The sequence below is a fragment of the Triticum urartu genome, chromosome 5A, assembly GCF_056163025.1.
Source record: "Triticum urartu cultivar PI428250 chromosome 5A, HENAU_Tu73, whole genome shotgun sequence".
Lineage (NCBI taxonomy): Eukaryota > Viridiplantae > Streptophyta > Magnoliopsida > Poales > Poaceae > Triticum > Triticum urartu.
The window spans coordinates 428,487,287-428,511,296 of record NC_141877.1 but is presented as its reverse complement, the minus strand read 5'-3'; the positions used below and the strand labels follow the sequence as shown (position 1 = coordinate 428,511,296).

Below are 24,010 nucleotides of genomic sequence, written 5' to 3'. Positions count from 1 at the left end.
TACTTGTGGGTTATCAGCTCATGACTCACCATACTCGATACACCCTGGAAACACCAAGATGTATGTGGATTTAAAGGAGCATTTCTGGTGGACTGGTATGAAGAAGGATATTGCCGAGTATGTAGCCGTATGTGATGTATGTCAGAAATTGAAGGAAGAACATCAAAAGGCCAGCCGGATTGTTACAACCTATGCCGATACCCGAATGGAAGTGGGATAAGCTTGGCATGGATTTCATCACCGGATTGCCCAGGACCAAATCAGGATATGATTCTATATGGGTAGTAGTTGATCGCTTGACCAAAGTAGCTCACTTTATCCCAGTGAAAACCACCTATACAAGTGCCAAGTTGGCAAAGATATACATGACCAGGATCGTATGTTTACATGGAGTTCTGAGAACAATTGTATCAGATAGAGGAACCCAGTTTACCTCAAAGTTTTGGAATCAGTTGCATGAAACTTTGGGAACCAGACTGGAGTTCAGTACATCTTTTCACCCCCAAACAGATGGACAGTCCGAGGGAGTCAACCAGATTCTGGAGGATATGCTGAGAGCTTGTGCCCTAGATTATGGATCTAGTTGGGATGACAACTTGCCCTACGCAGAGTTCTCATACAACAACAGTTACCAGGCCAGTTTGAAGATGGCACCTTTCGAAGCTTTGTACGGAAGGAGGTGCAGGACACCGTTGTTGTGGGATGAAGTTGGAGACCGTCAGTTATTTGGACCAGATTTGATTAAGGAATCAGAAGAGAAGGTTAAATTGATTAGAGATAGACTGAAGGTAGCTCAGTCCCGACAGAAGAGTTATGCAGATTCAAAACGCAAGGAAGTAGTCCATGAAATCAGAGGCAGTGTGTATCTTCGGGTATCACCACTCCGAGGAGTTAAGCGTTCTGGAGTTAAGGGAAAGTTAGCGCCACGCTTTGTGGGACCATACAGAGTTTTGGAACGTATGGGAGAAGTTGCTTATAAGTTGGAATTACCCGAAGGATTCTCTGGAGTTCATGATGTGTTCCACGTTTCTCAGTTGAAGAAGTGCCATGCAGAGATGGCCGACATTCCTTTGAGAGATACAGTTCCGCTGGAAGCGATTTAGTTGGACAATGATTTGACCTATGAGGAGAAGCCAGTTAGGATTCTTGAGTTTGCCAGCTGAGTTACCCGGAGCAAGGTTATTAAGTTTTGCAAAGTTCAGTGGAGCCACCATACCGAAGACGAAGCCACCTGGGAACGAGAGGAAGACCTACGCAAGGACCACCCACACCTATTTTCTAGCCAACCTGAATCTCGAGGGCGAGATTCATCTTAAGGGGGGTAGATTTGTAACATCCCAAATTTTCAACTTAGAATGTTATACATTAGATCATCATTGCATATCATATTTTATTGCATTTGGCTTGATCCTAGAAATTCTACGTAACTCAAGGACCTACGGAGAGAGTTGGGGATTTCATTATCTTCATATTCGAGTTTTCTTGAATTTTGGAAAGAGGAACGTTTGATTTTAATTATTTTCTCTTGGATTATTTCTTTTATAAAAATAAAAGAGAGAGGATAAAATGACTTCCTTAAAATAGAGAAATATCGAAGATTTAATATTAAAATCAAATAATATTTTTATTCAGAGTTTTATCGCTATTTTATTTGAATTAGGAAAAATGTGTTTTTTAAATTGCATTTTAGGCCCAAATAAATGTTCATCTTGTCCGGCTTATTTTTAGAGGACTGGGAAAATTTATTTCAGGATTTTTGGAGTCCGTTTAGTATTTCTTTTCTTTCTTTTTCTGCATGTCGGAATTATTAAAAAAAAAGTCGAACCGACTTCGGGCCATACCCGTCCAGGAGACCTCAGGCCAGCCCTGTTATAAGCCGCACCCGAGCCAGCCCATCCGCCACCCGCGCCCTAACCCTAGCCCTAGCCGCGCCGCCGCCCGCCGCTGCCGCCGTCGCGCCGGAGTCGCCGGACCTCGTCGGATCCCGCCGGACCCGAGGTAGCCACCTCGGTTTTCGTGAGAAAACCGTTTGGTTTTTTTCAAAACCCTAGATCCATTTTTTAGATCCGGTTTGGTTTATTTTCGGTTAATTATTTAGCGAACGCCCGTTTTACGTTCGTTTTAACGAACGATTTTCACCGTTTAGCCGCAGACAGCGACGTTCGTTTGTTAGCATGTTCGTCGGTTTTTCTTTTTCTCGGATTTTCCGCAATTATTTTCGATCACGAATTCTGATCCGATTTTCGTTTTAGTATAAGTTTTCGCTCGTTTATCGGAATCAGGCGATTCAAGCGCCTAGAGTTTCGTCTCGAAACCCTTTTTCCATTTAACCAACTTGAACACGATTTTGACACAGTAAAATATGACTTTAGTCTAGATTAGTAATCGGATCTTGTTTCTTTCGCAGTTTGAGTTTCGTTGCTCTGCTTGATTTGATTCTTTTTGCAAACCGGAGTTCTTAAGTTGAACTTTCTGGTTAGATCTCTTATTTGAGTTTTACTCGTGCCCTTGTTTGATTGCTTATTGTATGCTTGTTTGTTTGCGATAGAACACCCGGAGTGCGAAGCGTGCTACTATGAGTCTCTAGGTTTTGCGGATCATCAGCAAGGCAAGTAACACTTTGATCATATCCCTTTATCACCCAGTTTTTATGCATTAGTTTCAACCCTCAAACATTGCATGATTAGGACTTGATAACATGTGGGATTGGGAAGTAGTTGATGAGGTAGAACCTATTCACCTGTTTATTATCAAACCCTTGGGAGTTACTTCTACGCTGCTTATATTGCTATGATATGCTCGTAGACGTGGATTGGGATCGAGTGAAACCATGATAGATGTGAGATTGTTAATTAATGGTTCAACTTAAGGTGGCAACTTTAATACACATCTGGGTGGATTGCTTGTCGGGCACTTGGAAAATCCAGTGTTGTCCTAGGATATCCCGGAGTACCCGTGTGATAATCCTAAGGTCCTCCACCCAGGCTCAAAGGGAACTGAGATATTTCATGCTAGAAACTTCCATGTGCAGCCACAAGCTATTATGGGATCTAGCATAGTTGAGTAAGTTGTGTGAAGCTCTTGAAGAGGTAGACTAGCAGGTAGTGGGTTGTAGGTGGTATAGTCTATCTGGAGTAGAGAGTTAATGCTTCTGAAGGACTGTGTCTCGGTCATCCGTTTCTCAAACACCATGTAGTGTGAGAAATCCAATGGAGGAGATCGAGTCTTGTGGGGAAAAGTGCGCAAACCTCTGCAGAGTGTACAAACTAATCATGGTTAGCCGTGTCCCCGGTAATGGACATCTTGAGTATCTAGTACTTGGATTAACATATGTATCTCATCACTCTAAATTAATATTGTTGGGTTCATAATTACTTTTAGTTGGGATTGAGTTGGAGGAACCTTCTCAATGATGTTTCAACTACCATGATAGTAAATAAAATCTATTCCTTTGTTCTAGGGGAAAATTGGCTTTTCGCAAAACTTTAGCCGTAGAGCTTTCCACCAGCCAAATATGCATATAGTGATAGCATTATTCTGTTCTTGCTCTACCGTGTTATATTGCCAGCATATTCCATGTGCTGACCCGTTTTCGGGCTGCAACGTATTATGTTGCAGACTTTTCAGACGAGGAGTAAGGTTCATTAGGTCATTGTCGTATAGCTCAGCTATGCCGTTGGAGTTGATGGACTCACTTTATCTTCCAAGCCTTCCGCTGTTATCATTTCAGATGGCCTTAAGCCACATTTATTGTAATAAGTTCTCTATTGAGACATTCGATGTAATAAGTGTGTGATTGCTACTATGTTATAAATCCTTCGAGTACTGTGTGTGTCAGCATTACCGATCCAGGGATGACACTGAAGCACAGAGACTTGACCGTTTGAGGTCAGGTCGCTACACTATGTATTCACACATGTATTATGTTTCCGGTTAATACAATTCTAGCATGAATAATAAATATTTATCATGAAATAAGGAAATAAATAATAACTTTATTATTTTCTCTAGGGCATATTTCCTTCATTAGAATCATTACCGTGTAATCTGGATTATTGACTCTAGTGCAAGTGGGAGACTGAAGGAAATATGCCCTAGAGGCAATAATAAAGTTGTTATTTATATTTCCTTATATCATGATAAATGTTTATTATTCATGCTAGAATTGTATTAACCGGAAACTTAGTACATGTGTGAATACATAGACAAACAGAGTGTCCCTAGTACGCCTCTACTAGACTAGCTCGTTAATTAAATATGGTTAAGTTTCCTAGCCTTAGACATGTGTTGTCATTTGATGAACGAGATCACATCATTAGAGAATGATGTGATGGACAAGACTCATCCGTTAGCTTAGCACTATGATCGTTCAGTTTATTGTTATTGCTTTCTTCATGACTTATACATGTTCCTATGACTATGAGATTATGCAACTCCCGAATACCGGAGGAACACCTTGTGTGCTATCAAACATCACAACATAACTGGGTGACTATAAAGATGCTCTACAGGTGTCTCCGATGGTGTTTGTTGAGTTGGCATCGATCGAGATTAGGATTTGTCACTCCGATTGTCGGAGAGGTATCTCTGGGCCCTCTCGGTAATGCACATCACTATAAGCCTTGCAAGCAATGTGACTAATGCGTTAGTTGCGGGATGATGCATTACGGAACGAGTAAAGAGGCTTGCCGGTGACGAGATTGAACTAGGTATTATGATACCGACGATTGAATCTCGGGCAAGTAACATACCGATGACAAAGGGAACAACGTATGTTGTTATGCGGTTTGACCAATAAAGATCTTCGTACAATATGTATGAGCCAATATGAGCATCCAGGTTCCGCTATTGCTTATTGACCGGAGATGTGTCTCGGTCATGTCTACATAGTTCTCGAACCCGTAGGGTCCGCACGCTTAACGTTTGATGATGATTTGTATTATGAGTTATGTGATTTGATGTACTGAAGGTTGTTCGGAGTCTGGGATGAGATCACGGACATGACGAGGAGTATCAAAATAGTCGAGACATAAAGATTGATATATTGGACCATATTGTTTGGACATCGGAAGTGTTACTGATAGTTTCGGATAAAACCGAAGTGCCGGAGGGGTTACCGGAACCCCCCGGGGAAGTAATGGGCCTTAGTGGGCCTTAGGGGAGAGAGAGGGCAGCGGCCAGGAGGTGGCACCCCCCCAAGGGGAGTCCGAATAGGACTAGGGGAGGGGCGCGGCCCCTCTTTCCCTCTCCCTCTCCCTCTCCCTCTCCCTCTCCCTCTCATTCCTTCTTCTCCTACTTGGACTAGGAAAGGGGGGACTGATTCCTACTTGGAGTAGGATTCCCCCCTTGGGCGCGCCCCTTAGGGCCGGCCGGCCTCCTCCTCCCTCCCCCCTTTATATATGTGGGAAGGGGGCACCCCATAGACACACAAGTTGATCTTTAGTTGTGTGCGGTGCCCCCTCCACAGTTTTACACCTCGGTCATATTGTCGTAGTGCTTAGGCGAAGCCCTGCATCAGTAACTTCATCATCACCGTCAACACGCCATCGTTTTGACGGAACTCACCCTCGGCCTTAGTTGGATCAAGAGTACGAGGGACGTCACCGAGCTGAACGTGTGCAGATCGCGAAGGTGTCGTGCGTTCGGTACTTGATCGGTTGGATCGTGAAGACGTTCGACTACATCAACCACGTTACTAAACGCTTCCGCTTTTGGTCTATGAGGGTATGTAGACACACTCTCTTGTCTCGTTGCTATGCATCTCCTAGATAGATCTTGCGTGGTCGTAGGAAATTTTTTGAAATACTGCGTTCCCCAACACAATTTGCAACGCAGAAACTAGCCATCAATTCCATGCTGCCCGCTCTGCCTTAACTAACCGGAGGATTTAGATGACCTCTTCATTCACTTCAGGTTCACCCAGCGAACCTGGAGTCTCTTCAAGTTTGTGGACGAGGGAGACCATCATCACACGGGCCGGCTTCACATCGATTGAGGATTGGTGGCTCACCTCCAGGAAAGCGATCCCTAAGCCAATGAGACGAAACTTCTACACGGTCACCATCGTAATCCACGGACGGGTTTGGAAAGAGCGTAACACAAGGATATTTGGTGAGACGATCAGTACTGCAAAGAGGGTCCTTGGTCTTATTAGAGAGGACATAGAGACCTGGCGTGCTGCTGGAAGCATCGCTGACCTAGCAGCATGATCCCCAGCCAATCGTGTGTCTCGGCCTAGCGTGCTCAGCTTTAGTCCGCCTAGACTGTTCGCTAGTTTGTAACTAAACATTTTGTTTCTTCCTCTCTAGCTAATAAAGCTTGGACAATAGCCCTTCGATTGACTACCACAGATTCTTGCTTTTATTTGCTTCAGGTCCATAAAAGATGCATGGTCGCGACTTGGTTACTAGTACATGCCCCTATCTTTTTCAAAACAACTCCTATGCTAAAATAATTCTAACATGATTACTAGCCATTCTTTACACGGATGGCTGCAGTGGCTGGCGGTTCAGCGATTCGACGGCGGCGGAAGGTGGCCGGTGGCAGCGGCGACGTTCGGTCTGGATCCTGGGGCAGAGGCCTAAAAGGCAGCGGCAGGTGAAGCTCAGGCTGCCCAAGGCGGATATGCGTCGGCGATCTGGTGGCTTTAGCTCTGGATTGGTTCGGACCAAAGACGGTGACAAAGGCGCGGGATCCCTCTTGTCGGCTCTCATGGTTTGGCGAGGTGGGGTGGCAACCCTCTTCCCAGGCTCCAGTGGTGGCACTCATAGGCAGTGGCCGGTGTGCCAGGGTTCCCACGGTGGCAGTGCTGCTCTGGATGCTCACCGGATCTAAGAGGCTAGATCTAGGGCTTTGAAGGCGATCAAGACGGTGCACCGATTGCCGATTGGATTTCTTGGGACAGATTCGGGTGAAAACCTGGTCTTCGGCCAGTGGCCGGAGCCAGTGATGGTGACACCATTGGCGTAGCTTCCTTCATTGAGGCACCATCAAGGTGAAGCTCCCAACTCCTCTTGCTACCTCCACAGAAATCCTTGATCTGTTGATCAGATGATGTCGGCGCTCTTGTGTCGTTCCCTCCTTGGGGGCGTTATTCTTGGAGGTGTGCATTGGCTCGAGGGACCAGTGGACGGTTTTAGCGATGGAGAGGCGTTTCATGTCACGCATGGACGATGTGGAATTTCGATGGTGTGGCGCAACAGGGTCTCGGCGACAGATGTGTGATGATGGAAGCACGTAGGGAGGTGGCGTTGTCTGACGCCGTGTTGGCATCGACGGCAGGCCTAACAATCGATCTGTCAGTACCTGCTCTAAAGATGGATCGGTGGAAGATGGCGTCGGCGGCCTCTGAGAAGGCGCCAGACCGGTGTGTGCCCCAAATCCGGCAGTGTGGCTTGCTTGGGGCCTTTGGTTTTAGATGTTAGGTTTTGGTGCGAGGTCTGTTTGGTATTCGGTTCGGACTATTGGCACCCCTTCATCAGTTGGATAGAAGTAGCTACGGATGTTGCCAAGTTGGTGGCTTCAGACTTACTGTTGTATTAGTTTGTAACGTATTTATGAATAATTAATAAAATGGCGGCATGCATCGCCCAGATGCAGAAGACGGGGTCATCCTTCTTTTCAAAAAAAATATTTATACTATCTTTTTCTTTTGAAGTGTTATATGTGTCTGAACATTACACTTTGTCCCTGATGATAGACCAATCAGATCATATCTGAATATGACCAGTGATAAGCTCTTGTTTTATGACAATTTCAAGTGGCTAGTGGTGACTGTGGGCACTACAAAGTTGCCTCCCATTTTGAATCAAGTAAAGTTGACAGCTCAACTTTTAGAATATTTAGCTTTCCCTTTAATGATCCTCTGGAATTTTTTTGCCAGAATCATATGAAATATTTAATTTAGAAAATCGCTCAATGATTATGGCAATCTAGAATTATTACAAGCAAGCAAGGATGAGCAGTATACGTAAGGCCACAAGAATAGCACAAAGGAAAATCATCTTAGATTCATTTTCCTACTTTGTTTAGCTTGATCATCTGCAAAGTGCAAACCTTAACTAAATAGACCCTTATGACTTATTTCCCCCATTCCAAATTATAAGATGTTATATCTTTTTTCTGAATAAGATGTATATAAGCGTGTTTTAATGTGTTTGTTCACCCATTTCAGTCCGTATCAGTCCAAGTTGAAAAATCCAAAACGTCTTATAATTTGGAACAGAGGTGACATCTACTTGAAATGTTGTCAAGGAACATTCTACCATAAGAAAATTAATGTAACCAGTATTATGCCTCACCTCACTACTGGAAAACGGGCATATGCCGACGGCCAAACCAATGCCTACGGCTGCCGTCGGCCTAGTTTGAGATATGCCGACAGCCCAGTCCTGGCCGTCGGCTTACACAGGCCGTCGGGTTACGTGGATCTATGCCGACGGCTGCTGTCGGCATAGAACGGCCGTCGACCTAGCCGTAGACATGCTGACAGCAGCCGTCGGCATAAATCAGCCGTCGGTATAACTGTGGGCCCGGCGACCCCGCCCGTGACTAGCGGCTAACGCCGTCAAACCTATGCCGACGGTCGGGACGGGCGGCCGTCGGCATATCTCCGCATGCCACGTCACCGATCCGCGGCGTAGGTATGCCGACGGCCTGTGTACGGCGGCCTCCAGGGGCTAGCATGCCGCCAAATCTTGCGTAGGCGGCCTCTCAGAAGTCTGGAAGTGTTGTGGCGGTTGCAAACGCCCGGCACACGTGTCCGGGTGTGCCCCCCCCCCCCCCCACGGACGGCGCCGCCGCCGGCACCTGGAGGGGGGAAACGGACGCGTCGGGTCTACACGGAGGGGATCTTGCTGTGGGTCTGGCCCGGTTGTTGCTCCAAAGTGTTCCTATGGGCTGACCTAACACAACCGGGCGGGGAGGTCCGCTGGTCAAAGCCCGTCCGTGCAAAGTCAAAGGGCTAGATCCCGTGGTCAAACTCTACAAGGTTAGGCGGGACGGGGGCCCTGGGGGGTAGCAATGCCACCGGAGTGTTGCACCGGGCCCTCATACATGTGGGGTGGTGTGGTGGCATGTCCGAAGAGGCGGCACGCGTCTCCGGGGAATGCCCCCCCCTCACGGACGGCGATGACACGGTAGTAGACGTTCTGCGGTAACGATGCGGCATGAATATTATTAAATACTCAGAGCGCGATAAAATCATGAGTTTTTTTGCATGACGTGGGAACATGTGCTATAGGAACGATGGTATTCTTTCATAATTTTTGGTGATGGAGAAGTATCCGAAAAATTCCCTCTACGCGGATTGCCCTTCGCGCGTCTACGGCTGTGGCCGGCGGCCTCCGGGGGCTAGCATGCCGCCAAATCTTGCGTAGGCGGCCTCTCACAAGTCTGGAAGTGTTGTGGCGGTTGCAAACGCCCGGCACGCGTGTCCGGGGGGTGCCCCCCTCACGGACGGCGCCGCTACCGGCACCTGGAGGGGGGAAACGGACGCGTCGGGTCTACACGGAGGGGATCTTGCTGTGGGTCTGGCCCGGTTGTTGCTCCAAAGTGTTCCTATGGGCAGACCTAACACAACCGGGTGGGGAGGTCCACTGGTCAAAGCCCGTCCGTGCAAAGTCAAAGGGCTAGATCCCGTGGTCAAACGCTACAGGGTTAGGCGGGACGGGGCCTTAGGGGGTAGCAATGCCACCGGAGCGTTGCACCGGGCCCTCATACATGCGGGGTGGTGTGGTGGCATGTCCGAAGAGGCGGCACGCGTCTCCGGGGTGTACCCCCCTCACGGACGGCGATGACACGGTAGTAGACGTTCTGCGGTAACAATGCGGCGTGAATATTATTAAATACTCGGAGGGCGATAAAATCATGAGTTTTTTACACGACGTGGGGACATGTGCTATAGGACTGATGGTAATTTTTTACACCCTGCGCGAAGCATCTCCCTTCGACGGACTTGGATCCGCCGCCGCCCCCACTCCCCCGTCGACGACCCCCTCCCCCTTCAGTCACCTGACCTACTAATCTCCAGATCAAGCATGCGAGGCGGTGGCCATGCGCTCCCAGACCCGCGACCAGGCCACGGCCTCGGCGGACGAAGCTGCTCGAGTTCGGCCCCTCCCCTCCCCTCTGTGTGGTTCCGGGAGAGTAGAGGGCCGAGCGGCGTTAAAAAACATAAAAAATCGATATGAAATAATAATACATAAAAAAACATAAAAAGGAAAAATATAACTATAAAAAACATAAAAAAAAATTATATGAAATAAAAAATATAAAGAAGAAAAAAATATAAACTATTAAAAACATTAAAAAAATCTATGCCTACGGCTAAGCCGTCGGCATAGGTGCCACGTGGCATCACTACATATGTCGACGGCTTAGCCGTCGGCATAGTTGCCTTATCCATATCCCCGGTCGCCCCCTCCACTCATTCCTCCCCGATCGACCCCAGAGCCCGACCCGCACTGCCGCCAGAGCCCGACCCGCGCCGCCGCCGCCGCTCCCCGTCGCCCGCGTCGCTCCCCGCCGCCCCCCGCCGCCCGCCCGCCGCCGCTGCATCCGCGCCACTACCCTTCCCTCGCCCTCCCCCTCCCCGCCTACATCCCCCGCCCCCGCCGACGACACCTCGTCGGAGCACCGCCGCGATGACCCCCCTCTCCGCCCCGTCACCCCACTACCACCCCCGTCCCCCGGCCACCTCTCGCCGGCGCCATCCACACCCGTCCTCGACCTCGCGCCCTCCCTGTGTCCTGCCCCGACCCCATGCTAGGGGGGCACCGGAGCTAGGCCGGAGCTCCGCCGACGCCCTGCTGCGCCCCGGCTGGCCCTGTCCACCCTTCCCCGATGGCTGCCCCCCGGCCTCCCTGCTGCCCGCTGCACCGGCGGCCAAGGTGAGCTTTTTTTCAATTTTTTGCAATTTGTTACTGTTTTTTTACATAGATGGATATATATGTAATGAATGGATATATGCATGTACAGATTGATGCTAGATAGATGGATGGATGCTAGATGAATAGATAGATGGATGAATATTTAGATACATACGCATGCAAATATGCTGCCATTCTGGAAACTTAGATGGGTGTTTTTCCATTGGTTTTGAATGGAAAACATTGTGGCACCTTGCAAACACAGGGCCATGTCATTATCAGGGCACTGCACTAAATTTTTTATGACAGCAAAAAAAGGCTGCAAAATAACAAATTGCAGCGATTTTATAGAAAAATATATACAGAGTTGCCATTAGTGTTCAAGTTGTGCCAATTATTGTAAGTGGTGACGTGTAACACGACCGAAGAGCAAAAGGACGGGAGAAAATGACACTAGAGGGAGCACAAAGAGATCAATTATTTAGTTACATACCAGATAGTTTTTACTAAATTTGTGAATATAGATGAATTAGATGTTGGGCAAGTTTGTGATAGATGGATGGATATTGGTCAAGTTAGTGTTTTGGTAATGTTGATTCATATATAAGAAGCAATTCGAGGCACTTGGTTTCTAAAATACTTAATGAAGTTTTTTTTACAATTTGACATGTTGTTTCATGTTCATTCATAATGTTGTGTCAATGCTTAATGTGAGGTGACGACCTAATTTTTTTCACTCGGTGTGATTAACAGGATTTGTGATGTTCCATCTTCGTGGAGTGATCGTTGACGTTGGAGGTGTTGGTCCACGATCGTCCCTCTCCTTTGATCGACTACATCGGAGGGTGAGCAACAATTCCATGACCTCGTCCACTTTTTTTCCATGTCACTAGATTAAATTTTCACAGCAAGTCGCGTAACCTAGGTCTCCCGTCCGAAAGTGTTGCATCGATAAATATGCATTCAATTGCATATTTATCACCGCAGCTCTTTCGGATTGTCCAGCGCTTTCCACGGACAGCCCGAGGATGTGTAGATTGGGTACGTTGTTCATGCTCTACCCCGTTCCGAGACAGGATTTCGGCGGTGCCTCCCTGTTGTTCTCCGGATGCACATTCTCTCGGCATTATGCCGAGACGTGTATTCGGAGAACAGCGGGGAGGTGCTGCCGAAATTTTGTCTCGGAATGGGGTAGAGCATGGACAACGTACTCAATCTACACATTCTCGGGTGGGATTAGGACCCATCTTTACCTATTAGAGATGTAGGTGGATTAAATGTCGTTTCTCGTCAACCTTATAAAAAAATAAAATATTGATGTGAGTAATTTAAATGAATCCTTAATTTTGTTGTGTGGCTTCCAATAAAGCAGAGATGGCAGATAATCAGTGGATGTATAGTGGGTTTTTCCGTCGGAATCAAGTAACAACAGAGTGGGTCGAGAAAACTGATGTGTTTTTGAAAGAGATATTCCGTAGTCCAATGAGGATGGTGCCAGAATGCCCGTGTGCCAAATGTAAGAGACGTATCCGCAGAGATAAGAGTGAGATGACTAAGCACCTTCGCACGAATGGATTTATGCCCAACGTTAATATGCCGATAAACTTTGCCCAGCGGGACCGTGGTAGAGAGGATATGATACGACAACCCGTCGCTGGTTATGAGGACGATGGGGTTAGAGACATGCTAGATGATGTCTTCGCTGCACAGCCGACACCTCCGTCACATTCAGCGAATGAACCGGAGGAGCCGGAGGAAACCGCAAAGGCCTTCCTGGAAATCTTGGCCTCGTCAAAGAAACCTCTCTATGAGGGTGCCAAGCTGTCTGTGCTGGATGCCATCTCGCAACTGATGGCAGTCAAGGCTGAGTACGGCTGTAGCCGAGGTTGCTTCGAAGCATTTCTGGGAGTATGGGCTAACAGCCTCCCTGAGGGCCATGAACTGCCGAAAACCATGTACGCTACGAAGAAAATCATGAAGGCGCTCTCCATGGACTATGAGAAAATACATGTTTGTCCAAAGAATTGCCTTTTGTTTAGGCATGAGTATGCGGATGATAAGTACTGTAGGAAGTGCGGTTCCTCTCGGTATATTGAGGTGGTCGATAAGCATGGTCAGAAGCAGCAGCTAAAAATCCCTGTGAAGGTTCTTCGATATCTTGATTTTATAAAAAGACTGCAGCGCCTTTTCATCACCGAGGAGTCTGCCAAAATGATGAAGTGGCACAAGGAAGGGAAAAGGTACAATCCAAAAAAAATTGTACATCCATCAGAAGGTGAAGCATGGAGGTCATTCGATATAGAGTACCCGGAGGAAGCAGCCGAGGCTGGGAATGTCAGAATTGCTATAACAGGTGATGGGTTCAATCCATATGGTATGTCGTCTAATCCATACAGCTGCTGGCCCGTATTTGTTATTCCGCTCAATCTCCCTCCCGGCGCCATAATGCAACGCAAGACCATGTTCCTGTCGCTTATAATTCCGGGGCCTGAATATCCGGGGAAGAATTTGAGTGTGTTTATGCAGCCTTTGGTGGATGATTTGCACCATTCTTGGTACTTCCCGAGGTTGACATACGACCGACATCTACAGAAAAATTTCTTGATGAAAGTTTGGCTACAATATTGCATGCATGACTTCCCCGGCTATGCCCTGTTCTGCGGATGGTGTACAAGTGGAAAGATGCCTTGCCCAGTGTGCATGCAGGCCTTGATTTTCATTTGGCTCAAGAAGGGTGGCAAATATGTTGCCTTTGACCTGCATCGACAGTTCCTCCCTCCAGACCATCCTGATAGGGAAGACAAGAAGAACTTCACAAAAGGCAAAGCTGTCCATGAAGTAAACGAGATTCCAACATTTTCTGGTGCGGATGTGCTTGCTCAGCTGAAAGCTCTTAAGCCTGCCAGTGAAGGGAAAGGCAAAGGCAAAGGCAAAGCCGCAGGCGAAGACGAGGGCGAGGGCAAAGGAAAAGGTAAAGGGAAAAAATGTTTTGAAGGATATGGTGAGACGCACAACTGGACTCACATTACCCCCTTCATGCAGCTTCCCTATTTTAAGGACCTCAAACTTCCATACAACATCGACGTGATGCACATCGAAAAGAATGTCGCAGAGTCCCTTTTTCGCACAATCCTTAACATTCCTGATAAGACGAAGGATAATGTTAATGCTAGAGTCGATCAACAGAATATTTGTGATAGACCACGTCTACACATGCAACCTCCCATAGGCAGTCGAAAATCTTGGTTCAAGCCAGATGCTGACTTCGTACTTAAAAAGGATCATAAGATGGAGGCATTCAAGTGGCTGAAACACGTCGTAAAGTTCACTGATGGTTATGCATCGAATATAAGTAAGGGGGTCAATCTTTCAATGGGCAGAGTGACCGGGCTCAAGAGTCATGACTATCATGTATGGATTGAGCGGATTATGCCGGTGATGGTTCGGGGCTATGTTCCCGAGCGTGTCTGGTGTGTGCTTGAGGAGTTAAGCCATTTCTTCCGCACGCTTTGTGCTAAAGAAGTATGTCCTGAGAAGATAAAAGAAATGCATAAGAAGGCACCGGAGTTGATATGCAAGCTAGAGAAGATCTTCCCGCCAGGCTTCTTTACTCCGATAACACATCTCATTTTGCACCTCGCGAACGAGGTATTGTTGGGGGGCCCTGTGCAGAATCGTTGGCAGTACGGCCCTGAGAGACAGAACAAGCATCTAAGACAGAAATGTGGAAACAAAGCTAAGATTGAAGCTTCCATAGCTGAGGCAATTATCTTAGAGGAGGTGGCAGACCTTAGGACAGCCTACTATCCGGACCATGTTCGCACGTTGCACAATAAGGTGTCTCGATACAATACAGAAGAACCCAAGTTGCCTCTATTCATCGGGCAAGGTGGTAGGGCTGGATTCTCGACACCTTATCTCATGCCACGAGATGAGTGGGAGGATGTCATGTTCTATATCTTGCACAACATCAAGGAAGTTGAGGATGAGTGGATGAGGTAATACCTTTGCACCATTCTTTTAGTCAATTCGTTATGTTCACTTTGCCTAGTTCTTATACCGCTTTTCTTATTGTAGTCGATTCATTGAAGAAGAATGGACGGGAATGCTGCCTCCTACTAAAGCGGAGGCACTTGCTCTTCTCCGTAAGGGTGCTGATGGAAGGAAAAAATTCGTTGCGTGGTTCATGGAGAAAGTAATTTTTCACACTTCCCTATTACCTATTTCAATTAAACTCATGCACCCTATAATTTCAATTAAACTCATGCACCCTATAATTTCAATTAAACTTGTAGGGAAATGATCCGACCGAATCAATGGATGAAGAATTGAGATGGGTTTCCATGGGTTTTGACCCTGTCGTCATGACATGCCAAAAGTATGATGTGAATGGGTATCGCTTCCATACAGAGGAGCACCAGAACAGTCGGCCTGATCCCAAAACCATAAATACCAGAGTCTTCACTGAAGGAGATAATAAAGTAGATTACTACGGAAGGGTAGGAAAAATATACGAGCTTACATTCAAACGTGGCCGCGAACACCTAAGTCTCACTGTGTTCAAATGCCGATGGTTCGACCCCAAAAAGGGTCTGAGACATATGCCTTCTGTTGGTTTAGTTGAAGTTAAACCATCAACCGTCTATGCCGGAGCTGATCTCTTTATCGCCGCTACCCAGGCCACACAAGTATATTATCTGCCTTACCCATGCCAGAAAGAGTACCTAAAGGGTTGGGAAGTTGTGTTCAAGGTGTCGCCGCATGGTAAGCTACCGGACCCGAACGATGATGATTACTACAACATAAACCCCATGACATACGAGGGAGTGTTCTATCAAGAGGAACATGATGACGTGGTCCGAAACAACGAGGATGATGACTTGGGTTATGTTGACCTGGACCCAAACGACGACGACACACAGATTGATGGTGAGGTAGTTGTGAATCAAAGAGACATAATTATGCTTGAAAAGTTAAATGAAGACGCTGACGATGAGGAAGAGCCTCCACCTCCGTCAGACAACGAAGAAGATATGTGTGATAGTGATGATGAGACCGGTCCACAAATAGATTACAATAGTGACGATTCATATGGGTTCTAGAAAATGTAAGTTCTTTTAATGATCATTACAATAGTATGCTTAATGTGCTCTTCTGGTATTAATGCTTTTCCTGTATGCTTGTTTAATTGATATCCTTACTAATTGTTTATTCTCTTCTCAATGCAGGTTTGCTAATCATGGGCAAGTCCAGCGGCGTCAGTTTCCTTAGTAAATTCAAAGGACTTACTCGGAGTGGACGAGCCCACAAGGTTCCCTCCCGACTACGCGAGGATGACACCTCACAGGGAGGTGGAGCGGTCGGGGGAGGAGATCCTAGAGGAGGAGGTGGTGGGGGGAGAGCCCCTAGAGGAGGAGGAGGTGGGGGGAGAGGCAGCCGGGGCAAAAAACTCCGGGCCGTGTCCGAAATAGGAGGGTCTTCTTCGATGCCCTCCTATACAGAGGCACCTTCTGAGTCTGAGGAGGAGGAGTATGTTCCTGATGGCGAGGAGGAGGAGGCCGAGGAGGAGGGTGAGGAGGAGGAGGAGGGTGAGGAGGAGGAGGGCGGGGAGGAGGAGGCCGAGGAGGAGGGTGAGGAGGAGGGCGAGGAGGGTGGAGGGGAGGTTGATCCCGAGTTGTGGGGTGACTTGCCACCGGGTGCTCCGCAGGGGTGGCTGCGTGGTAATGCCGGACTACCTACACCACCTTCTATCGAGGAGCACAAGTGGCTCATTGAACCTATGGGGACAGAGTAAGTGCCTCTCAATCATATTTTCAACACATGACAACATTTTCTTATTGTACACATGGCAATCATTTGATTCTTTTGCAGAAACTAGATCCTTCGCGGAAAGGGCCGTAAACCGAACGACCTTATCACTGTCCTGTTGAAGGAGTTTTGGCCTGGCCTATTCTGCCCGCGGCCAGACAGGGACCCGCAGCTGCGGGTTTTGGCCACGAGCTGGGCCCACTATGAGGCTTGCAGCAACACAGAGTACGGGACGGCCGCTAAGGCTGTGATCACCAAATTTTGGGTAAGTTCTCTTCTGAATCACTTGTCTTCAGTTTCGTTCATAGTTTATCATTGAATCACTCAACTCATGCCTTGTTTGCTTCTGGTTTATGCATGATTGTAGCAACTCTATAGAGTTCTTGACGAGCACAAGGCCAGAGCCGACGTGGTCTTGCTTGCGGCTGCGAAGAAGAAATCTCGTCATTTGCAGTACGAGGTGCACTGGGTTTCCGTCTCGCAGTACTACCACATCTACCTGCACCAAAAGATGACCAAAACTCAAGCGCAGAGGCAACGACTTACCTTGAACAGGGAGCAGTTCATGATGGTAACTATTACTAACTTATCATTGTTTCAAGTAGTCAACTATATGTTTCGTGCTCACATATCATGCTTCCAAAATTTGCATAGGTTGTTCCTCGTTGGTGCTATGGAAGGCATGACGGATGGGCGAGTTTGGTGGATAGGTGGCTCGGCGCCGATGCAGAGTTTGCTGCCAAGAGCATCAAGGCCCGGGCTAACCGTGGAAAAGACGGGACACACGGCCAAGGAAACAGGAACCATTGGGGCTTCAAGGCCATGAAGGTATATCTATATGCATGATGCATTTTTGTTCTTCTTTACTGTCATGTTCTTATGTATGGCTAACTTCTGTTTGACGTTGCAGGAGGACAAGTTGAAGAGGCCGCTCTTAGACATTGAGTCGTGGAAGCTGGCCCGCGAGCGGAGTCATCCCAAGGAGGGCGAGAGCCAGTACTACGGCAAGACCGAGGAGCACCTGGAGTCTTACACTTAGCACTATCAGAAGTTGCATCCGGATGTTCCTGTTCCTGAGGTCACCCAGTCTCAGATCGACGACACGGCGGTGGTGGCCAGCCAGGGGAAGTCACATGGCCGGTATCCGTGTTTCGATGGCTTGATAACTCCTTCGATCTCGTACACATGGCTTCGGTCTACCAACCCGAGCCAGTTAGAGAGTACGGGGCGTTCACAGACTCCCTTAGCCCGCCAGCATGCTGTAAGTACTTCCCCTTTATCTTTTTCTCTCTAGCATTCTCAGTTCATTTTCAGCATTGCTCACTTAGAAACAACCTAAATTATGTAGGCATATAAGGCCTTTGTCGAGCATAGGAATCTCGAGGTGCGAGAGTACTTGCAACGAGTGAAGGCAAATGATGATTACAACCGTCAGATGATGGCGGTTAGTTTTGCCCTCTTAAAACCAAGCTAAATTTTTGCACTTTCATTCCTTCTGACTTCTAGTTTGCTTGTTTAACTAACATCCAGGCTATGTTGGCGTCTTGGAGTAACCGCACGGATCCACCACAAATGGGACCCCCGCCACCACCTGCGGGAGAACCCCCACACGTGCCCACGTTCGATGAATGGGTGGCACTAGGCAGTGATGGTCCGGTTAGTACATTTGCCTAACTACTGGCAAACTAGTTCTCGTTCATTCAACACTATCATATCATATTTACCGTTAGAATCTTTTCTGAAACATGTAGGGGACCGGTGGCTCGACTACTGCTCCGTCGACCCCAGTCACCCCGATCTGGCAGAGTGATGGTGGTCGCGGGGGCGGTTTTGGCAGAGGTGGTCTTGGTGGCGGCGGTTTTGGCGGAGGTGGTCTTGGTGGTGGTGGTTTTGGCGGAGGTGGTCTTGGTGGTGGTGGTTTTGGCGGAGGTGGTCTTGCTTGATGTCGATGATGATTCTGTGCATGTGGCCGTCGTGCCATGCCTTTCATGTTGCTACTTTTATGATGTTCCATGTCTTGCACTACTTTTATGTTCATGAACTTCCGCCGGTGATGATCTTTAGATGATGATGATGAACTTGACTATGTTTAGATGATGATGATGAACTTGAGTATGTTTAGATGATGAACTGTCATATTTATGCATAATTCCATATTATTCTGCTTTGAAATGCTGTCAAATGAATTGAAAAAGAGAAAACAGGGAAAAAAACTATGCCTATGGCAAAGCCGTCGGCATATATAAGCCCAGGAGTTACCAGGGCTTGCCACGTGGCTGTGCTATGCCTACGGCAAAGCCGTCGGCATAGATTCCATCTATGCCTACGGTTTTGCCGTAGGCATATCACTGCCACCAGGAGCACCACGGAACGCCACGTGGCAGAGGTACGCCGACGGCTAGGCCATCAGCATAGATTTCTACCTATGCCGACGGCCAAGCCGTCGGCGTACCTCTGCCACGTGGCGTCCCATGACTCGTCAGCGCTTTTGACGGCGCCGTCCGTTGCCGTCAGACGGAAAAACACTGCCGACGGCTGACCCTGGCCGTCGGCATAGGCCCCTATGCCGACGGCTATACTACGCCGACGGTTTGACAAGACTACGCTGACGATATCTACGCCGACGGGTCTATGCCGACGGCAGCCGTAGGCATAGATCTATGCCGACGGCAAAGGACCTATGCCGACGGCCCCTGGCCGTAGGCATAGACCACGAGTCCGGTAGTGCCTCAAACTTGAAAGTTACACCAAGACACCTTTTCTATAACCACTCTTCTGTCCTTACCTAAGATAGCTTTCTGCGTATCTTCTAGATAGATAATTTTGTTACTTTTGTTTTGTTACTCGTATAAGTTAATATTGCTTTCGCTCATGTTCTCTGGTATCCCCTTTCTCATCATACCCTACCTACCACTATTGTTCTGGCAAAAGGCTATTTCTTGAACACTTAACACTCTTTTTACCATGTATCTATATGTGGAGAAGGTCCTGCAAGCTTCCTTGTTATCTAAATTCCATGTATTAGTGAGTAGTGACATTCGATATACTGAAAAGATACACTGTTGCCATGTGAGGCCATATCTACTTGTGAGAGAATGTTCAGGCACAAACAAGCAACTGCATTGCATCAATAAAGAAGGGAAGGCTGGCAGCAAACCCAAGGAATAGTTTGCGAAAGCTCACTTTTAAGTGTTGATCATCGAAGCCGATACATTACCATGTTTGCTTAGTCCACATAAATAACACGATATTAGATAGGATGTATACACAAGCAGACCACATATGATGTCCCACCGCGTTACAGAAAAACGTGAACCGCGCTGTTTCTTCAGCACCATCACGCCGTTGCACCGTCCAGCTCTGCTGGGAGGATGATATCTTTCCTCGGCGCCGGGAGGTGCCCCTTCTCCTGGAGGCTCTTCACCGTCTCGTACAGGGAGTCGTTGACAGGGGTGAACTGGAGGCCAAGGTCCTGCAGCTTCTGGTTGGACATCTTGTAAGGCTGCTTCCGTGGGTTCACCTCGTCAGAGCACCTGAGCACAACCTTGACACATGTCACCAAAGATGCCGCATACACCAAAGATGCCGTACACTTTAGTGATCTAAATGCTCTTATATTTCTTTAAGGAGGGAGTATTATGAAACTGCAGCAGGTTCCATTCATTTTACCACTTATCATTGCGCCGGAGCAAAATCAAAAGTATTGCTCCCTTCGGTGGCACTACAGACGAATTTGTCATTCTCCACCATCCGTTCCAATTAAGAACAGTCACTACTCACCACATCAGCAAAAAGAAAGGTCACTGCTCACTAGATCAAAGGTAAGGTAGGAAAAGTGTTTTTGGATGATCACACAGCACAACAGTTAGTTTTGATTTGCTTACCTAAGCCAATAATGGCCCATATGACTGCACTAGCATGCTGCTGAGCTTACTGTGTATGATGATCACACAGCACAATTGCTCGTTTTAAACAAGGCATCAGGTCATCAGGAGCAGAAAGCTCAAGCTACGTGATTTGTTTCCTATTTTAAACTCAGGAGCAGAAAGCTCAAGCGACATCATTTGTCTTCCTTTTTTATAACCGGGATATGTTATTTAGCCAAAGTGCACAATTTTTAATATGATCACTTGGCACTTCACTTTCCCCTAAGTGGTAATATGATCACTTGGCATTTTTAATATGATCACTTGTCAATTCATAGGCCATGAAGTGTAACTAATTTGATCGCTCCAAAAGGACAGAGGAACTGAGTAAGCTATTGCCAATCATTGAGTAGACAAATATATATTTTTTGTCTAAGATATCTTGATGCCACATTTTCTACTAATTTCAACTACTACCACTTTTCAGGCTCACACTCCACCAAGGACAGACATTCAAAGTGGGTTTGAAACTGTCTGGAGAGGTCTACTTCTTGATGGAAGTGCTTCACAGGTACTTCTTATTTCAGTTTTTCATTGCTAACATAAACACTATTACAGATTAGGTCAGATCTTTTTTACTACTAGCTTACGTACTGATCAAACTGAAGGGTTTGTGTCAGTGTGCATATTATCTTGCCTGCCAGCGAGGGAATGCCCATTTACACGTCAGGACAAGTGTTCCAGCCAGTATGCTTCACTCTTACACATGACAGTTTAAAAGCTTTATATTCCAAGTCGTTTCGCGGTACTAAGTGCAAGAAAGCCTAGGTCTCTTTTCGTGGCGTCACCAGTGAGTTCTCGTTCACCCGCCGCACCTACTCCTAGAGCTTTAGTGATCAGTAAGCCGCTCTGCACTCTCGTCCCTACTTACCAACCTAGGGTGGGACCCACATCCACCTTAACCAAGCACTAAATAAGATTTCCAAATCAGAAGCACTCGTCAAGTTACTAGCACCCCTACTAACCAAATTAAACCTTAAATCCTCAAGTAGAGCAAGTAAATCCTCTGAAGTGAGATTTTGCAAGATCAGAACATGAGACAGCTAGGTAAAACAGAGCAAGAAATGTTGCGAGAACGTAGGGAGGATGTTGCATGCGGGCACTCACCTTGTTGGGACGGGGTACTCGGGGAAGAGCTTGCCGAGGATGTGGACGACGTCCTCGCGGTGCAGCACGCGCTCGGCGCAGAGGTGGCGGCCGGAGGCCCCGGGCGCCTCGAAGACCCGGACGTGCGCGGCGGCGACGTCGCGCACGTCCACGTACGCCTGCACCGCGTTGGCGTACTTCTTGGCGGAGCCGTCGAGGTACTTGAGGATGTGCGCGGCGCTGGCGTTCACCGTCGGCTGCAGCAGCGGCCCCACCACCAGCACTGGGTTCACCACGACGAGGTCGACCCCGCGCGCCGCGGCCTTCTCCCACGCCGCCTGCTCCGCCACCGCCTTGCCGTAGCAGTACCAGTTCTGGCGCATCAGCAAAAAAAAAAAAAAACTCGTCCATGTCAGAGGTTCGGCGCTGACGTCATCCTTAGGCAATAGTTACGCGACAGCGCGCATCTTGCGGGGCCGTGGCGAATGCTTTTCCCTGATTTTCTAGTCGACATCCGTGTCCTACTTGCACAGAGGCTTTCGATCAACTTCGCAATCAAAGAGGCTTGTGCTACACCATTATGGGAGGAATGTAATGATATACTCGTCGATAATGACTTGCATCAGCCGTGAACAAGATTGACTCCGAATCCTGTGATACGTCTTCGCTTGATCCGTTGGTTAATCGTCTTACCCAGATGTTATATTCTGGAGTTGGTGGTGAAAACGACGCTCCGCTTTCCCTTTCCGTACGTTGGAGGAAAGAATTGCACGTGAGTGTGCGACATGGTGAACGATGTTGCCGAATGTTTGTGTGAGCTTCCGAAAGCAAGATGCCGGCTGCACACGCGTTCACCAAAACTGCGTAGTGTACTTACTGTTTATGCGTGCGGCCAATTTCGACATAATTTAGCATGCCAGAAGAGGACTTCTTAATCGGTATGAGTACGGTACCAAAAAAGAAGCAATTTCTCATCGACACACGTAGGGCATAGCATTTTAAATCTATATATAATAGTCTCTTTTTTGTTGTTGTTGTTGAGAAAACTTTTAAAATCTAGATATTATGTTTCGCTTGTGCATGCAACAGCTCATACAATTAATCATGTCCTGTTTGTGTTTCGATCACAAGAGGGCATGTGATTAAACCCATTAATTTTCTGCCTATTCGGTTTTTTGGAAGGGATTTTCTGCCTGTTCTGGATGGATGCAACTAACGAAGATTTCTGAAGATTCATAAAAGAAAGATAAAAGAAGACTTCTGAAGTGGAACAAAAGCCGAAGGGGACTGAACTGCTGACCTTGGTTTTCTTGCAGAATTCAAGGTCGCTCCAGCAGGACTCGTCGACGACCACGTCGGGACCGCGGTTGGGGTCCATGGTGACGGCGCCGATGGAGGACGTGAACACCACCCGGCGCACGGTGCCGGCGTCCGCCGCCGCGTTGATCACGTACTCCGTGCCCCTCACCGCCGGCTCCACCATCTGCTCCTGTTCAGACGTACGACCGAGTTCACCGCAGGCGTGAGCAACTGAAGCGAAGACACATCAGCACGCAACGAACAAGGACAGGGCAGGAGGCGTGGCGTACGGGGTCGTCGGTGACGGGGGAGGCGGTGTGGAACACGCCGTGGCAGCCCTCGACGGCGGCGCAGATGGCGTCGTAGTCGAGGAGGTCGGCCTTGCAGAGGACCAGCCTCTCGGCGGCGCCGTCCAGCGCCCTCAGATGCGCGTTCTTCGGATCATCTGCAGCATCACGCACGTCAATTTAGCCCCGAAGTTAAGCAACGCAGTAATGTCGTCGGTTACTATGAACTTGAATCTGGATGGTGCGCGTGCCTGGGTTCCTCACGGTGCCCTTGACGGTGTAGCCCCGCTCCAGGAGCAGCTTGACGAGCCACGACGCGATGTACCCGGCGGCGCCGGTGACGCACACGGTCTGCCCGTGCCCGGGCAGCTCCTGCGCGGCGGCGGCGGCGGCGACGACGGTCATTGTTGCTGTCACTTTTACACTGCCTGTCTAAACAAGATTGTTGGTGAGATGGAGATGCCACGTACGAGCTACGGGTAGAAGAAGGAGCTCTACCGCTGCTGGTTAAGTTTGGGGCGTCGCCAACTTTATAGGGCCGGAAAGGGAAGTGGTTGAGAGAACGAGAGGGCGGAGGCCGGCCATGCGCGCCGGTGGCCCCTATGGACGGCGACGCCGAGTTAGGTAAGGCGGTAACAGTAATACGGTAGTACGTAATAAGCTTCCTGGTTCTCATGGCTCCAATGAATCATTAGCGGGTGAAACTTACGCCCCTTTGCCGGCCTACACCAATGCG

At 48.1% G+C, this 24,010-nt stretch overlaps 1 protein-coding gene and 1 long non-coding RNA gene across 2 annotated transcripts; one reads left to right on the top strand and one right to left on the bottom strand.

Moving 5' to 3' along the window:
* The first annotated feature begins 17,749 nt into the window (after positions 1-17,749).
* On the top strand, positions 17,750-18,447 carry LOC147971757 (uncharacterized). The gene is made up of 3 exons (XR_015603337.1): positions 17,750-17,937; positions 18,025-18,120; positions 18,207-18,447. It is a non-coding gene; the product is annotated as an uncharacterized LOC147971757 (long non-coding RNA).
* Positions 18,448-19,822: 1,375 nt separating this feature from the next.
* LOC125509449 (cinnamoyl-CoA reductase 1) lies at positions 19,823-23,799 on the bottom strand. The gene is made up of 5 exons (XM_048674430.2): positions 23,526-23,799; positions 23,278-23,432; positions 22,989-23,177; positions 21,710-22,062; positions 19,823-20,209 (listed from the first exon to the last, which is right to left on the bottom strand). Exons 1-5 carry the CDS (start codon positions 23,677-23,679, stop codon positions 20,014-20,016), a joined length of 1,047 nt encoding a protein of 348 aa, XP_048530387.1. The 5' UTR covers positions 23,680-23,799; the 3' UTR covers positions 19,823-20,013.
* Positions 23,800-24,010: the final 211 nt, after the last annotated feature.